At 38.9% G+C, this 19,548-nt stretch overlaps 1 protein-coding gene across 3 annotated transcripts in view; it reads right to left on the bottom strand.

Moving 5' to 3' along the window:
* IPO11 (importin 11) overlaps window positions 1-19,548 on the bottom strand; it is a 238,648-nt gene that overhangs the window by 115,844 nt on the left and 103,256 nt on the right. For all 3 annotated transcript variants that reach the window (XM_025389459.1, XM_025389458.1, XM_025389457.1), the window contains exon 20: window positions 13,258-13,371. In XM_025389459.1, coding sequence (XP_025245244.1) covers window positions 13,258-13,371 — 114 coding nt within the window. The remainder of the gene's footprint in view (window positions 1-13,257; window positions 13,372-19,548) is intronic.

Raw genomic sequence — 19,548 nt, 5'->3', positions numbered from 1 at the left:
GAGATTGCGGTGAGCAGAGATCACACCACTGCACTCCAGCCTGGGCAACAGAGTGAGATCCGGTCTCAAGAAAAAAAACCACCATCATCAGCAAGCCTCCCCAGCACACCACACACACAATCCTTCTACTCAGCTTTTTAGTGTCCATTCCTAAATTCATACACACAAAATACTGATCTAGAAGTTGGGTGATGCTTCAGGATTCATTACACTTTTCTTCCTTTTTTGTATATGCTTCAAACTTCTCATAATAGAAAGTAAGTAAATAAGAGAAGGCAAGCAAGGATCAAGAGATACGATTAAAATGTTTCATATGAAAAAGGGAAAACAAAAAATCTAACTAAATACAAAAACAGCACCTTAAAAGAAACAGAGACCAGGCAGAGATGAAAGCTTAGAAAAATGTATCATTAATATCTTTGGTAATTAAAACACTGCATTAAAGAAAACACTGTGATGGGGCGGAGCAAGATGGCCGAATAGGCACAGCTCCAGTCTCCAGCTCCCAGTGCCAGCGACACAGAAGACGGGTGATTTCCGCATTTTCAACTGAGGTACAGGGTTCATCTCAGTAGGGAGTGCTGGACAATTGGTGATGGTCAGCTGCTGCAGCCCGACCAGCAAGAGCTGAAGCAGGGCGAGGCATCGCCTCACCTGGGAAGCGCAAGGGGGAAGGGAATCCCTTTTCCTAGCCAGGGGAACTGAGACATACAACACCTGGAAAATCGGGTAACTCCCACCCCAATACTGCGCTTTACCAAGGGTCTTAGTAAATGGCACACCAGGAGATTATATAACACATCTGGCCGGGAGGGTCCCACGCCCCCAGAGCCTCCCTCATTGCTAGCACAGCAGTCTGCCATCTAAGGGCAAGGCAGCAAGCAGCCAGGCTGGGGGAGGGGCGCCCGCGATTGCTGAGGCTTAAGTAGGTAAACAAAGCCACTGGGGAGCTCAAACTGGGTGGAGCCCACAGCAGCTCAAGGAGACCTGCCTGTCTCTGTAGACTCCAGCTCTGGGGACAGGGCACAGCTAAACAAACAAACAAAAAAGCAGCAGAAACCTCTGCAGATGCAAACGACCCTGTCTGACAGCTTTGAAGAGAGCAGTGGATCTCCCAACACAGAGGCTGAGATCTGAGAACGAACAGACTGCCTGCTCAAGTGGGTCCCTGACCCCTCAGTAGCTTAACCGGGAGACATCCCCCACTAGGGGCAGACCGACACCCCACACCTCACACAGCGGGGTATACCCCTGAGACGAAGCTTCCAAAGCAAGAATCAGACAGGTACACTTGCTGTTCAGCAATATTCTATCTTCTGCAGCCTCTGCTGCTGATACACAGGCAAACAGGGTCTGGAGTGGACCTCAAGCAATCTCCAACAGATCTACAGCTGAGAGTCCTGACTGTTAGAAGGAATACTAACAAACAGGAAGGACACCCACACCAAAACCCCATCAGTACGTCACCATTATCAAAGACCAAAGGCAGATAAAACCACAAAGATGGGGAAAAAGCAGGGAAGAAAAGCTGGAAATTCAAAAAATAAGAGCACATCTCCCCCTCCAAAGCAACGCAGCTCATCGCCAGCAACGGATCAAAGCTGGACGGAGAATGACTTTGACAAGTTGAGAGAAGAAGGCTTCAGTCCATCAAACTTCTCAGAGCTAAAGGAGGAATTACGTACTCAATGCAAAGAAACTAAAAATCTTGAAAAAAGAATGGAAGAATGGATAACTAGAATAATCAATGCAGAGAAGGCCATAAACAAACTGACAGAGATAAAAACCATGACATGAGAAATACGTGACAAACGCAAAGCTTCAGTAACCGACTCGATCAACTGGAAGAAAGAGTATCAGCGACTGAGGATCAAATGAATGAAACGAAGTGAGAAGAGAAGTCTAAAAAAAAAAAAGAGGAAAAAGAAATGAACGAAGCCTTCAAGAAGTATGGGATTATGTGAAAAGACCAAATCTACGTCTGATTGGGGTGCCTGAAAGTGAGGGGGAAAATGGAACCAAGTTGGAAAACACTCTTCAGGATATCATCCAGGAGAATTTCCCCAACCCTGTAAGGCAGGCCAACATTCAAATTCAGGAAATACAGAAAATGCCACAAAGATACTCCTTGAGAAGAGCAACTCCAAGACACATAACTGTCAGATTCACCAAAGTTGAAATGAAGGAAAAACTGTTAAGGGCAGCCAGAGAGAAAGGTGGGGTTAACCACAAAGGGAAGCCCATCAAACTAACAACAGATCCCTCGGCAGAAACTCTACAAGCCAGAAGAGAGTGAGGGTCAATATTCAACATTCTTAAAGAAAAGAATTTTCAACCCAGAATTTCATATCCAGCCAAAATAAATTTCATAACTGAAGAAGAAATAAAATCCTTTACAGATAAGTAAATGCTTAGACATTTTGTCACCACCAGGCCTGCCTTACAAGAGACCCTGAAGGAAGCACTAAACATGGAAGGAACAACCGGTACCAGCCATTGCAAAAACATGCCAAAATGTAAAGACCATCGATGCTAGGAAGAAACTTCATCAACTAACGAGCAAAATAACCAGTTAACATCATAATAACAGGATCAAGTTCACACATAACAATATTAACCTTAAATGTAAATGGACTAAATGGCCCAATTAAAAGACACAGACTGGACAACTGGATAAAGAGTCAAGACCCATTAGTTTGCTGTATTCAGGAGACCCACCTCACAGCAGAGACACACACAGGCTCAAAATAAAGGGATGGAGGAAGATCTACCAAGCAAATGGAGAACATAAAAAAGCAGGGGTTGCAATCCTAGTCTCTGATAAAACAGACTTTAAACCATCATCAAAAGAGACAAAGAAGGCCATTACATAATGGTAAAGGGATCAATTCAACAGGAAGAGCTAACTATCCTAAATATATATGCACCCAATACAGGAGCACCCAGATTCATAAAGCCTTAAAATCCTTAGAGACTTACAAAGAGACTTAGACTCCCATACAATAATAATGGGAGACTTCAACACCCCACTGTCAACATTAGACAGATCAACGAGACAGAAAGTTAACAAGGATATCCAGGAATTGAACTCAACTCTGCACCAAGTGGACCTAATAGACATCGACAGAACTCTCCACCCCAAATCAACAGAATATACATTCTTCTCAGCACCACATCACACTTATTCAAAAATTGACCACATAATTGGAAGTAAAGCACTCCTCAGCAAATGTAAAAGCACAGAAATTATAACAAATTGTCTCTCAGACCACAGTGCAATCAAACTAGAACTCAGGACGAAGAAACTCAATTAAAACCGCTCAACTACATGGAAACTGAACAACCTGCTCCTGAATGACTACTGGGTACATCACGAAATGAAGGCAGACATAAAGATGTTCTTTGAAACCAATGAGAACAAAGATACAACATACCAGAATCTCTGGGACACATTTAAAGCAGTGTGTAGAGGGAAATTTATAGCACTAAATGCCCACAAGAGAAAGAAGGAAAGATCTAAAATTGACACTTTAACATCACAATTAAAAGAACTAGAGAAGCAAGAGCAAACACATTCAAAAGCTAGCAGAAGGCAAGAAATAACTAAGATCAGAGCAGAACTGAAGGAGATAGAGACAAAAAATCCTCCAAAAAAATCAATGAATCCAGGAGCTGGTTTTTTGAAAGGACCAACAAAATTGATAGACCGCTAGCAAGACTAATAAAGAAGAAAAGATAGGAGAATCAAATAGACTCAATAAAAAATGATAAAGGGGATATCACCACCGACCCCACAGAAATACAAACTACCATCAGAGAATACTATAAACACCTCTACGCAAATAAACTAGAAAATCTAGAATAAATGGATAATTTCCTGGACACTTACTCCCTCGCAAGACTAAACCAGGAAGAAGTTGAATCCCTGAATAGACCAATAGCAGGCTCTGAAATTGAGGCAATAATTAATAGCCTACCAACCAAAAAATGTCCAGGACCAGATGGATTCACAGCTGAATTCTACCAGAGGTACAAGGAGGAGCTGGTACCATTCCTTCTGAAACTATTCCAATCAATAGAAAAAGAGGGAATCCTCCCTAACTCTTTTTATGATGCCAACATCATGCTGATACCAAAGCCTGGCAGAGACACAACAAAAAAAAGAGAATTTTAGACCAATATCCCTGATGAACATCGATGTAAAAATCCTCAATAAAATACTGGCAAACCGAATCCAGCAGCACATCAAAAAGCTTATCCACCATGATCAAGTGGGCTTCATCCCTGGGATGCAAGGCTGGTTCAACACATGCAAATCAATAAACATAATCCAGCATATAAACAGAACCAAAGACAAAAATCACATGATTATCTCAATAGATGCAGAAAAGGTCTTTGACAAAATTCAACAGCCCTTCATGCTAAAAATTCTCAATAAATTCGGTATTGATGGAATGTATCTCAAAATAATGAGCTATTTATGACAAACCCAGAGCCAATATCATACTGAATGGACAAAAACTGGAAGCATTCCCTTTGAAAACTGGCACAAGACAGGGATGCCCTCTCTCACCACTCCTATTCAACATAGTGCTGGAAGTTCTGGCTAGGGCAATCAGGAAAGAGAAAGAAATCAAGGGTATTCAGTTAGGAAAAGAAGAAGTCAAATTGTCCCTGTTTGCAGATGACATGATTGTATACATATAGAAAACCCCACTGTCTCAGCCCCAAATCTCCTTAAGCTGATAAGCAACTTCAGCAAAGTCTCAGGATACAAAATCAACATGCAAAAATCACAAGCATTCTTATACACCAGTAACAGACAAACAGAGAGCCAAATCATGAATGAACTTCCATTCACAATTGCTTCAAAGAGAATAAAATACCTAGAAATCCAACTTACAAGGGATGTAAAGCACCTCTTCAAGGAGAACTACAAACCACTGCTCAGTGAAATAAAAGAGGACACAAACAAATGGAAGAACATACCATGCTCATGGATAGGAAGAATCAATATTGTGAAAATGGACACACTGCCCAAGGTAATTTATAGATTCAATGCCATCCCCATTAAGCTGCCAATGACTGTCTTCACAGAATTGGGAAAAACTGCTTTAAAGTTTATATGGAACCAAAAAAAGAGCCCGTACTGCCAAGACAATCCTAAGTCAAAAGAACATCACGCTACCTGACTTCAAACTATACTACAAGGCTACAGTAACCAAAACAGCATGGTACTGGTACCAAAACAGAGATGTAGACCAATGGAACAGAACAGAGTCCTCAGAAATAATACCACACATCTACAGCCATCGGATCTTTGACAAACCTGAGAAAAACAAGAAATGGGAAAGGATTCCCTATTTAATAAATGGTACTGGGAAAATTGGCTGGCCATAAGTAGAAAGCTGAAACTGGATCCTTTCCTTACTCCTTATACGAAAATTAATTCAAGATGGATTAGAGACTTAAATGTTAGACCTAATACCATAAAAACCCTAGAAGAAAACCTAGGTAATACCATTCAGGACACAGGCATGGGCAAGGACTTCATGTCTAAAACACCAAAAGCAATGGCAACAAAAGCCAAAATTGACAAATGGGATCTCATTAAACTAAAGAGCTTTTGCACAGCAAAAGAAACTACCACTAGAGTGAACAGGCAACCTACAGCATGGGAGAAAATTTTTGCAATCTACTCATCTGACAAAGGGCTAATATCCAGAACCTACAAAGAACTCCAACAAATTTACAAGAAAAAAACAAACAACCCCATCAAAAAGTGGGCAAGGAATATGAACAGACATTTCTCAAAAGAAGACATGCATACAGCCAACAGACACATGAAAAAATGCTCATCATCACTGGCCATCAGAGAAATGCAAATCAAAACCACAGTAAGATACCATCTCACACCAGTTAGAATGACGATCATTCAAAAGTCAGGAAACAACAGGTGCTGGAGAGGATGTGGAGAAATAGGAATGCTTTTACACTGTTGGTGGGATTGCAAACGAGTTCAACCATTCTGGAAAACAGTATGGCAATTCCTCAAGGATCTAGAACTAGAAGTACCATATGGCCCAGCCATCCCATTACTGGGGATATACCCAAAGGATTATAAATCATGCTGCTATAAAGACACATGCACATGTATGTTCACTGTGGCACTATTCACAATAGCAAAGACTTGGAATCAACCCAAATGTCCATCAGTGACAGACTGGATTAAGAAAATGTGGCACATATACACCATAGATTTGCAGCCAAAAAAAAGGATGAGTTTGTGTCCTTTGTAGGGACATGGATGCAGCTGGTACCCATCATTCTCAGCAAACTATCGCAAGAACAGAAAACCAAACACCGCATGTTCTCACTCATAAGTGGGAACTGAACAATGAGATCACCTGGACTCAGGAAGGAGAACATCACACACCGGGGCCTATTACGGGGAGGGGGGAAGGGGGAGGTATTGCATTGGGAGTTATACCTGATGTAAAGGATGAGTTGATGGGTGCAGCACACCAACATGACACAAGTATACATATGTAACAAACCTGTACGTTATGCACATGTATCCTAGAATTTAAAGTATAATTTTTAAAAAAAAGAAAAAGAAACAAAATACATATGGATTTTTATTTAAAGAATAATTTGTTGCTTTATATTAGTACTGATACAAAAATTGTCCTATGGTTGTTATTTTTTGGTCTTTCTCTTACCCTTTAGGGATTAAAATTCCTGTGGTTTTACAAACGGGTTTGAAACTTGTAGAGAAAGTGCAATCTAATGATGTTTGTCTTTTACAGTTGAAATTAAAACATTTTTATCTCTTTAAAAAAACAAAAGAAAACACTGCATTCATAAAACAAAAACAAAATGTTGTACAAAAGAATTATTCAGCAAAACACAAAAGAACCCACAGGCATTAAAACATGTCAGCAGAAAAGAAAAACTCAATAAAAAGGCTGAAAGATAAAATTGAGAAAATTCCCTAGAAAGTAGAACAGAAGGACAAAGAGAAGAAAAAGCAGGAAAAAAAGAAAATCAGATGACTTGTTCAGAATATCGATCATGTAAGTAACAAAAAGTTCAGAAAGTAAGAGAAGAAAAACACGAAGAGGAAGAAATAAGATACAATGGAGTCATCTATAATTCAAGAACATGAGTTTCCAGCTTGAAATGTACACCAAGTATCCAGAACAATGAGATGAAAAGACACTCACATGATGAAACTGAAAACAGGAACACAGAGATGATCATACAAGTTGCCAGAAAAGTGAAGGAGGGGTGATACATTCAAGAATCAAGAATTAGAATGGCTCCAGGGTCCCCAGAGCAATTTTGGAAGTCTTAAGACAAAGAAAAAAAAACTCCCCAAAATTTTGAGGAGGAAACCTGGACTTTTATATCAGCCAAACTACGAATCAGTTTGAAAGTAGAATGAAGATATTTTCACACATGCAGTATCTCAAAAAACAAATTTACCTTCTATGTATTTTTGTGAAATGCCACTGCCATTCACGGCTGCCATCAGAAAAAGAACGTAAAACAAGAAAAGATATGGTGCACAGAAAACAGACATCCCACAGAAAGGATAGGCAGTAAAAGAAAATCCAGTTACAACAGCTGTGCAAAAGCCTAAGAAAAACCAGTCCAAACTAGAGCATAGAAGAATCTGTCGTATCTCCCATCTCACACCAGTTAGAATGGAGATCATTAAAAAGTCAGGAAACAACAGGTGCTGGAGAGGATGTGGAGAAATAGGAACACTTTTACACTGTTGGTGGAGTATAAACTAGTTCAACCATTGTGGAAGACAGTGTGGCGATTCCTCAAGGATCTAGAACTAGAAATACCATTTGACCCAGCCATCCCATTACTGGGGATATACCCAAAGGATTATAAATCATGCTGCTATAAAGACACATGCACACATATGTTTATGGCGGCACTATTCACAATAGCAAAGACTTGGAACCAACCCAAATGTCCATCAATGATAGACTGGATTAAGAAAATGTGGCACATATACACCATGGAATACTATGCGGCCATTAAAAAGGATGAGTTCATGTCCTTTTGTAGGGACAAGGATGAAACTGGAAACCATTATTCTGAGCAAACTATCACAAGGACAGAAAACCAAACACCGCATGTTCTCACTCATAGGTGGGAACTGAACAATAAGAAAACTTGGACACAGGGTGGGGAACATCACATACTGGGGCCTGTCATGGGGTGGGGGAAGCGGGGAGGGATAACATTAGGAGAAATACCTCATGTAAATGATGAGTTAATGGGTGCAGCACAACAACATGGCACACGTATACATATGTAACAATCCTGCACGTTGTGCACATGTACCCTAGAATTTAAAGTGTAAAAAAAAAAAAAATATGTCATGTCTCTTCAAGATGATGAAAGTAACAAAACATCACTGAGGAAATGTGCAGATAACAAGTGAAAAGAATAGGTTCACTGCATAGACAACTAAGTGTACTAAGCAGAAATCTAAGATGATCACTTAGGTTCTTGGCCACTACTGTACACACATCATTTCCTAGTTATTCAAATACTAATCTAGGTACTACTGTGAAGAAATAATTTACAGTTGTAATTAAAGTCCCAAATCAACTGACCTTAGATAGGAAAATCATCCAGGTGTGCCTGACCTACTCACAAGAGCCCTTTAAAAGAGAGTATTCTCTAGCTAGTGGCATAAAGGGAGGTCACAGATTAAAACCCTCAGGGGATTTGACATTTGAGAATGTCTCCACTGACTTTGAACATGAAAGTGGCTATGTGTCAAAGAATGTGGCTGGACTTGGGAACGAGAGGGGACTCTAGATGACAGCTAGCAAGTAAACTGGGACCTTAGTCCTACAAATCAACAAACTAAATTCTGCCAACAAGCTGAATGAGTATGGAAACAGATTCTTCCCCAAAGCCTCCAGCTAAGAACTTATTCTGGCAGTCACCTCAATTTCAGTCCACTAAACTCTAATCAGAGAATTCAGACACGGCATGCCCAGGTTTCTAACTTACAGAACTATGAGCTAATAAATACATATTGTTTTAAGCCACCAAGTTTATGGTACTTTCTCAGAACCCTAAGCAAACAAAATTATTAATACAAGGGTGGAGGTTGGAAACACTATGTATAAGAAATAAAATTCATCATGACATAATGATATATGCCTTCAACAGTCTTTATACCATCAAGTATACTGGGAGGATGGTAGAATAGGAAGGACACAGAGGTACAAAAGAATTACATTTTCATCTTCTATGCAGGGAAGTCAAGAAATAATGGCTACAATGCTTAAATCAGTAATAAACAATATGTTACAGTGAGAAAGACTGAGAAACGTATGATCTGGCTTTAAGAGTTGACAGTGGATTCTTCCACCAAAAAGGAAATGAGGAGGCAGAGCAGGGTACTGATAGTTTTCATATGAAAAATCTTTAAGAACTAACTCCTTTATCTATCAACATTAAAACTGATCAGTATATGAACCTTAAAAAAATAAATTGTACTACATTCTCTAATGCTAACGGAGTTTTACACATGCCGGTTCACATGTCTAAAATACCTTTACCACTCTCATTGCTAAACCACCATCTAAATAACACTTCTTGTTTAACACTATTTAACAACACCACAATTTGAGTAACACCTCTGTCAGGAGGCCTTCCCTAATGTGCCCCACCTCACCCTCCGTGTGACACAGGGAATTGGTCATGTACCCCCAATAGCAAAATGTTCTTAATTGCTAAAAGGGCAATTAACACACTTATTCAGTATTTCCCTAGACAGTCACCCACACAGAGATCCCATTCTATTCATTTCTGTTCTGTAGCCCAGTGCCTATTACCCTGTATTGCACATTGCAGGTTCTCAATACATGTTTAGTGTATGAATGAATACCTACTTCCTCTAAGTTCAACTATGCAGACTAGAAAGTTTATTTTCACCCAGTGACCACTCTCTTCAAAGACTACCAGAATCTGGATTTCTAGGTTTAAAAAAACGAAAACAAAAACATACAGAAACTCACACTAATGTCTGTTATGTGTCAAAAGCCAAAAGATAGCAGTATTTTGCAAGAAAGGAAATTTACCAGTAAATTTTTTTTTATTTTTGAGACAGGGTCTCACTCTGTCACCCAGGCTAGAGTGCAGTGGCACAATCTCGGCTCACTGCAACCTCCACCTCCCAGGTTCAAGCAATTCTCCCACCTGGCTCTCCCAAACAGCTGGGACTACAAGTGTGTGCCACCACACCCAGTTAATTTTTGGGTTTTTTTTGGGGGGGGGATGGAGTCTTGCTCCATCACCCAGGCTGGAGTACAGTGGCGCGATCTCAGCTCACTGCAGCCTCCGCCTCTCGGGTTCAAGCGATTCTCCTGCCTCAACCTCCCGAGTAGCTGGGACTACAGGCATGTGCCACCACACCTGGCTAAGTTTTATATTTTTGGTAGAGACGGGGTTTCACCACATTGGCCAGGATTGTCTCAATCTCCTGACCTCATGATCCACTCGCCTTGGCCTCCTAAAATGCTGGGATTACAGGCGTGAGCCACTGTGCCCAGCCTAATTTTTGTATTTTTAGTAGGCACAGGGTTTAACTATGTTGGCCAGGCTGGTCTTGAACTCCTGACCTCAGCTAATTGCCCACTTCGGCCTCCCAAAAATGTTGGGATTACAGGCGTAAGCCACAGTGCCTGGCTAACCGATAAACTTTAGTATAATCTTCCCAAATGGCTGAAAAATGTATTTTAAGCTACAGTCTCAATTTTGGTATTAAATGTTATATGCTTTCTCCAAGAAGGATAGAATACTACCTGGTTGAACCTTGCACTCTTGGCCTCTATAAATATACAGGGTACTTAAATGTTATGATTAATGAAAATAGGCCTAACATTCCACAAGAGTTACTGACTTCCTGAGACAACTTGAAGTAACACTGCCTGAGGAGACATAAAATCTGGTGTTTTGTCACATGTCCCTCACAAAACTCCCAAGTTGAGCTTAAAAATACATTTTGGAGGCCGGGCGCGGTGGCTCAAGCCTGTAATCCCAGCACTTTGGGAGGCCAAGATGGGCGGATCACGAGGTCAGGAGATCGAGACCATCCTGGCTAACACGGTGAAACCCCGTCTCTACTAAAAAATACAAAAAAACTAGCCGGGCGTGGTGGCGGGTGCCTGTGGTCCCAGCTACTCGGGAGGCTGAGGCAGGAGAATGGCGTAAACCTGGGAAGTGGAGCTTGCAGTGAGCTGAGATCCGGCCACTGCACTACAGCCTGGGCGACAGAGCGAGACTCTGTCTCAAAAAAAAAAAAAAAATACATTTTGGAGGCCAGGAGAGGTGGCTCACGCCTGTAATCCCAGCACCTTGGGAGGCCAAGGCAGGCAGATCACCTGAGGTCATTAGTTCGAGAACCACCCTGACCAACATGGAGAAACCCCATTTCTACTAAAAATACAAAAATTAGCCAGGCGTGGTGGCGCATGCCTGTAATCTCAGCTACTCAGGAGGTTGAGGCAGGAGAATTGCCTGAACCCAGGAGGTAGAGGTTGCGGTGAGCCAAGATCATGCCATTGCACGCCAGCCTGGGCAACAAGAGCGAAACTCTGTCTCAAAAAAAAACAAAAACAAAAAAATGGCAGAGATGGCTGTTATAATACAAAATGTCTGGGGTCACTCATTTTTCTATTACTTATAAATGCATTCACAAGCTAGTCAGTAACCTTCTCTTACTCTGTATCCTCTTCTATAAAATGGACATAATCTTTATAAGGTAATCATAAGCATTAAAGGGTAGACAGGAAGATTCTGGGCCACTTATTTTTTTAAAGTGCTTTAGTGATGGAGCTGTGGAGTTATTGTTTAATGGCACAGCTTCAGTTTCACAACATAAAAAGAGTTACAGAGATGGATGGTAGTGATAATTGAACATTATGAATGTATTTAACACCACTTCACCGTACACTTAAAAGTGGTTAAAACGGTAAATTTTATGTTATGTGTATTTTACCACAGAAAAAAAAAATAGGGAAATGTGCATTAAAAATATTTTGCATTACTATTTCTCTGAAACTGCCTTAGACAGGAATCTGTAACTAAAAGTCATCCATAAACATTTATGGAGGGGTCAGGCATGGTGGCTTACGACTATAATCCTAGCACTTTGGGAGCCTGAGGTGGGCGGATCACTTGAGGTCAGGAGTTTGAGATCAGCCTGGCCAACATGGTGAAACACCATCTCTACTAAAAATACAAAAATTAACCAGGCACGGTGGCGTGCGCCTGTAATCCCAGCTACTTGGGAGGCTGAGACAGGAGACTTGCTTGAACCCAGGAGGCGGAGGTTGCAGTGAGCCAAGATCACGCCACTGTGCTCAGCCTGGGAGACAGCACGAGACTCCGTCTCAAAAAGAAAAAGAAAATAAAAAAGAAAGCATTTATGGAAAGAACGAGCTCAAATTCAAAAAAGTATCAAAGCTTCTGAGAAAAGTTTGTTTTTTTCTAAACTAATTTTAGAAAGCTTTAGAGTAGTATTTCTGAATGTAGGGGTACTTCTGATTTCTCCCCCACTGGAAAATTTCTCAAACTTGTGGGTGAAGTCAGTAAAATCACTTGAGCATCCCCACACATATATTCTAACTCATGGCCTTGAGCTCTTCCCTCTCCATACTCTCACGAGACTACGATTCACTGTAACAGTTCAAATGAGAACTATAGTCCAGCTCTAAGTTTCAGGTTCCTCTCTATCTGCTACCACATCCCAACACCTCAAAAGTCAAAATCTCTGAAATCCAATTCACTTGTCTCCCCTCAAAAGCAACTCACCTGGTTTCCTGCCTTCCCAAGTTATAATAGGGAAATTTTTTATTTTAAATCAAGGAAAAAGAGTGAAAACATAAAGTATGTTTAAGCAGAAAAGCCCTGACCACCAAGGAAACTGCATGCTTGGTGCCATGGACTGCATGAACCATGAGTCTATCATTACTGGAGACGACATCTTCTTTAAAAGTGAATAATATTTTTCACATCCTCAAAAAAAAAGTCCAAAATAAGCATGCAAAAGTTGTTTTTAAATCTGTTTAGATCACACATGGAAAAAGTAAATGATATGTGAGGTTTTTCACTACCATTAACATAAATCACATAAAAACAATTTTTAAATGTTTAAAAGAATTTTTTTAAAAAACCACTAAACTAAAAAAACTCTGTGGAGAAGTGACTTACCTGAACAAGATGAATAAGTGTTGTCAAAATAGCACATCTCAACATATTGTGTTCTTCACTCTGCTTCCAAAGGAGGGGCAAATATTGTACCAAACATCCCACATATGGTCGTATCTATTACAATATAAGTAGAGGAAACAACAAAATTTTATTAGTAAAGAAGGCAATTTACTTTGAAAAACACTGAGAGCACTATTAAGTCCCAGGCAACACGTATTTAATATTTATTAGATGTAATGTATTAAGCTTACATCCTTAAGAAATAAAATTAGACATTACATAAAGGCCCAGGGCTCTATAGTAAATATTTTAAAATAATTTTAAACAACTATCAAGTGTACTGAATGAAACAACGCTTATGAATATAAAAAAAATTATTTAGAGGTTAACAGAAAATGCCGTTATATCCTGCTTCTTTTTAATAAAACAGCTTACCAAATTGGAAATTACACTATTGTTTTTTAAAAAGTCAGCATTTATTCATTCATTCTATAAATATCTTCCAAGTTTCAGGCCCTGAACACAAGGCTCTGGAAAGAAAAGGATACAAAGAGAGCCAGACAAACCCTTAAAATGAAAAAGGAGAAGTGTAATGATGAAGGTGTATACAAGGTACAGTGGAAACACAAGAGGAAAAAAACATTTTCAAAGGATAAAACTGATAAGCTCGCCATGGATTAAGTTAATCAGATTTTAAATTTTACCCTGAAGCACAGCTCAGTGTAACAGTAGTTTCTTGAAAAATAAAATGGATCTACAATGATGCTGGACAGCGTTTCAGCTCCAGTATTTGAAATTGCTATAAGAGTATCCTTGGGGATGAAAAAAAAACACTAGACCTTCATAGCTTCACTACTATCTACTTGAATATCATGCATTAAAATTTAAAATGTTCCCAGAAAGCATGAGTTTCTTTATTATGCTAGTAAAATACTCTAAAAGGGTAGCCAAACAACTACAGAATTTGCTGGTGGTGGAAGTGTTGGTGGGGAATGCAGAAAAACAAGAAGTTAAATATTTGCCCAAACATCTCAGTAAGATATAAGTGAATAAATATTAAGATAGGTATTACCTTATTGGAACATATTTATCATGTAATAGCTTATTTTCAAAATTTGACTATAATAATATTTCTGGAACATGTACTCAACATTGCTAAGTGTTCTATCTCAAAGATCACTCCAATGAGCTCATAAAAGCAGGCCAATTAATGAGTAAAAACAGATTTCAAAGTATCTAACTCATTCATACTCAACTAAAAATAAGCATATGACAACACAATCAAATGGTAAGGAAAATGAGGCAGTGTTGGTTTTAAATAGGGAGTATACTTTCCCAGAAATTGCAGAAAAGAAATACATACTATAAATTACAAATGGGATAATAAAACCGAAGTACCCAGTTACATTTAAAAGCCATAAAATATTTATATTCCAATCTTGGCTGTCATCAGAATATACAATGTTCTAAATTAAAATTAATGCTACAAAAATAGAATTTCAAATATCAATCATAGAGGCTGTGCAGAGAGGTTCATGCTCAGCATTTTGGGAGGCCAAGGAGGACAGATCGCTTGAGGTCAGGAGTTCAAGATCAGCCTGGCCAACATGGTGAAACCTCGTCTCAAGTAAAAATACAAAAATTAGCCGGGCACAGTGGTGTGCACCTGTAATCCCAGCTACTCCTGCTGAGGCAGGAGAATCACTTGAATCTGGGAGGCGGAGGCTGCAGTGAGCCAAGAGAGCCCCACTGCACTCTAGCTTGGGTGACAAAGCAAGACTCCATCTCAGAAAACAAAAACAAACAAAAAAAATCAATCACAGAGTGCTGTGAAAGATACAAAAGGAAAGAGAAAAAGACTGGGCATTAAAAATAACAGAGCAAGGACATGAGAGCCAAACATATTCCAGTGGGGTGGTAGGCTAGCTATATGGGGCAACTAAGGAAATTTGAATACTGATATTCATTTATATAAATTTGATATTAGATAATTTTTTTTTTTTTTTTTTTTTTTTGAGACGGAGTCTTGCTCTGTCACCCAGGCTGGAGTGCAGTGGCCGGATCTCGGCTCACTGCAAGCTCCGCCTCCCGGGTTCACGCCATTCTCCTGCCTCAGCCTCCCGAGTAGCTGGGACTACAGGCACCCGCCACCTCGCCCAGCTAGTTTTTTTGTAATTTTTAGTAGAGACGGGGTTTCACCGTGTTAGCCAGGATGGTCTCGATCTCCTGACCTCGTGATCCGCCCGTCTCGGCCTCCCAAAGTGCTGGGATTACAGGCTTGAGCCACCGCGCCCGGCCGATATTAGATAATATTATTGCATCAGTGTTAAGTTTCCTGAGTCTAATCACGGTTATGATAATGTAGGAAATGGAGCATACATCTCTTAAGAAGGAGAGGTCTAATATTCTGGAGAGTACCATGATGTCTGCAACTAAAACTGAAACAGTTTTACAACAATCTGTACATGTGGATAGATAAAAAGAAAGCAAATGTGGTAAAATATTAGTAAGTGATGAAACTTACTAATGAAGTGAAGGATATATGAGTGTTGATCTATTTTTATAACTTTTTTGTAGGTTTGAGATTTTTCAATGAAAAGAGGTGAAAGAAAAAATACTGTCCATATAAAATTCTGAATAAGATTATAATACAAGGATTTTAAGGGAAGGACAATTTCAATTATTTGCATAACATTTTAAAAATCACATAGAACTACGAAAGTTTTTGCAGTCATTAGGGAAATGCAAGTCAAAACCACAATGAGATATCACTTCATGCCTGTCAGGGTGGCTACTATAAAACAAAAATAAAAGATAACACAAGTGTTGGCAATGGTGTGGAGAAACTGGTACCTTTGTACACTGGTGCTAGGACAGGGTGGCTACTATAAAACAAAAATAAAAGATAACACAAGTGTTGGCAATGGTGTGGAGAAACTGGTACCTTTGTACACTGGTGCTAGGAATGCAAAATGTTACAGCCACTGTGGAAAGTAGCATGGAGCTTCATAAAAAAATGAAAACTAGAACTACCATTTTATCCAGCAATCCCATTTCTGGGCATTTATTCAAAAGAACTGAAATCAGGATCCCAAAGAAATTATTAGCAGTACCATGTTTATTGTAGCACTATGCACAGTAGCTAACATGTGGAAGGAGCCTAAACATCCACCAACAGATGAATGGATAAAGAATATATCATATTATATATGCAATTGCATATACAAACTATGCAGACTTAAAAGGAAATTCTGCAATATGGGACAATAAACCTTGCAAACAATATGCTAAATCCAACAAACTACAGAATGACAAACACTGCCAGTCTACTTGTATGAGGTATCTAAAATAGTCGAATTAATAGAATCAAAGAGTGGAATGGTGATCTCCAGGGACTAAGGGGAAGGGGAAATGAGTTACTAATCAATAGGCATAAAGTTTCAGGTAAAAAAGATGAATAAGCTTTAGGGTTCTGTTATAGAATGTTGTACCAAAAGTCAACAATAATATATTCTACACTTATAATTTTGTTAAGAGGATGGATCTCATGTTAAGTGTTCTTACCAAAGAATTCGGGGTGTGGGGGAAGCACTTTGAGTATTATAGCCTTATGAGTTAATTCATATATAGGTAAAGCTCCACTTAAATTCATATCACTGAAAACATGAAAATCAAATAGGTGACACTCTAATAAATGCTTTAATGAGGGCTCTATCATTGGGGTTAAAAAAATTACCCTAAGTTCCTAAAGACACCTCATCTTTTAGATAAAATTTTCAACAGAGTATTTTATATTTCACAGAGTTCCTTTAATTTTGTTCTTTCACTTCAGAAATGCACAGGCCCAAAGACCACCTGATACCACCCCTGATGATTACATATTTATTTTGACTACATATTTATAAGATCTCTGCACTAGAAAAGTGAATTGTAAGTTTTCAACTACTTTATCAAAAAGTAAAGACAACATTCAACTAATTGTACATTATGGTACAAAGATGGTGACTTTACTGAAACTTCAAAATTAAACTGTATGCATCACAAAGCACTATTGTATCCAGCTTCATCCATGTCCCTGCAAAGGACATGAGCTCAACCTTTTCTATGGCTGCATAGGGTTCCATGGTGTATATATGCCACGTTTTCTTAATCCAGTCTATCATTACCATCATTCTCAGCAAACTATCACAAGGACAGAAAACCAAACACCACATGTTCTCACTCATAGGTGGGAGTAGAACAATGAGAATACACGGACACAGGGTGGGGAACATCACACGCTAGGGCCTGTGGGGGTGGGGGGGTGGGAGCCTGGGGGAGGGATAGCATTAGGAGAAATACCTATGTAACTGTCGACAAGATGGGTGCAGCAAACCAACATGGCACATGTATACTTATGTAACAAACCTGCACTTTGTGCACATGTACCCTGGAACTTAAAGTATAATTAAAAAAAAAAAAAAGAAGAAGAAGTAGGAAGAAGAAAGAAAGAAGGAAGAAAGAAGAAAGAAGAAAGAAGGAAGAAGGAAGAAGAAGAAGAAAGCACTATTGTAAGATGGCTCAAAATGTTTGCTGCCTAATATCAAAAACATAATTCTGGCTGGCTGCAGTGGCTCTCATCTGTAATCTCAGGACTTTGGAAGGCCAAGGCGGTGCATCCCTTGAGCCCAGGAGTTTGAGACCAGCCCAAATTGGCAAAACCCCATCTCTACTAAAAATACAAAAAAAAATTAGCCAGGCATCATGGCACGCCTGTAATCCAAGCTACTACTCAGGAGGCTGAGGACAACAATCACTTGAACCCAGAGGATCAGGGCAGAGGGTGCAGTCAGCTGAGATGCGCCACTGCACTCCAGCCTGACATGACAGAGTGAGACTTCATCTCAAAAAAGATAAAATTTGTTAACATTTTTAAAAAATTTGCTGCCTCATGGACAAACATCAAATTTGGCATATGAAAGAGAGTTAAGGGATATATGTAACAAAGATAAAAATGATAGGGTTGATCAAAGGTTAAGGTAGAAAAAAAGTTAAAGAATCAGACAACTGAAAATATTTTTTAATCATTTCCTATTTAGTATGAATGAGTTTTGAAAAACAAAAACTCTATTGAATAACTATATCTTATTGTTACTTTCTCATGATATAGGCACGTAAGCTGCTTAGGCTATTTGTGTTCCAAAAGATGAGTATAGACAGAAACACAAAAGCATTAATTTATAAGCCAAAAGAATAACAAACTTTTGGAGAAAAAGTTTTAATTCGAAGTTTGGGGAGACAAAGGAAAGAAGATTCATTTCTATTTAAAAAAAAAAGTTTTATTTAAGAAATTTCCATCCGCCATATATTTCTAAATAAAATTACAGGAAATGGCCAAATCTTGTTTTTATAATCAACTTTTTAAATAATTTATTGCAACTTATAGTACTCTGAAGCATATTGGAGATGTATAATAATTTCATGCTCATGAAATCCTAAGTTAAGTGAGTTCAGAATTATCTTTACCATTTTATACATGAGGACACAAGGTTAAAGACTTTGCCCAAACTAAATAGCAGAGGCAAGGACTTAAAATGAGTTCTTAAAACAATTGCAAGAAACTTTGTGTGATCAACTCTCTCAATGTTGTTTAAAAAACACTATCAAATGAATTAATGTGATTAATGTATTAAGAACACCAAGTACTAAGAATCATGCAAGATATTACTACTTTTAGACGCCAGTACCCAGATCTGTTTCAAATGATTAACAGCGACTCACCCCTACCACAGGAGTCGCATTATGCTTCAAGTACTGGCAGTGCCATTAAAATATGTGAACTTTGGGAAGTTCCTTCAAGTCTCATATTGTTTGAGACAATAAATTCTAACGCCTACCTCAAGTTTTTTGTGAGAACTAAATGAGAAATATATGCAAAGCATGTAGCACATATGTCAGTATGTTGTCATTACTCAATAATTAATAGCTATTCTCATCAATTGCTTTAGAATTAATAAATCTGCTCATGGTGTCACAATTCACTAACAGCAGATCAAAGAATAAACTCTAAGTCTGTGAAATCCAAATCAATTATCTTTCCTAATACAATGCAAATCACAGATTTGCTTCAGTGCTTTCCAAACAAGGATATGCAATGGTGAACTAGAATATAGGAAGTCACAAGGATAATTATAGTGTGGTTATCCGGATTAACAATTTCCACAAAGATTCAGAGTGACAGGGGAAGCTGAATAACTAAACCGTTAAGAGCGTTACACCTCATTTTTACATTAAGCCAAATGTAAATATAAT

This window comes from Theropithecus gelada, chromosome 6 (genome assembly GCF_003255815.1).
Source record: "Theropithecus gelada isolate Dixy chromosome 6, Tgel_1.0, whole genome shotgun sequence".
NCBI lineage: Eukaryota > Metazoa > Chordata > Mammalia > Primates > Cercopithecidae > Theropithecus > Theropithecus gelada.
The sequence above is the reverse complement of the archived record's forward strand: the minus strand, read 5'-3'. Positions and strand labels throughout refer to the sequence as shown.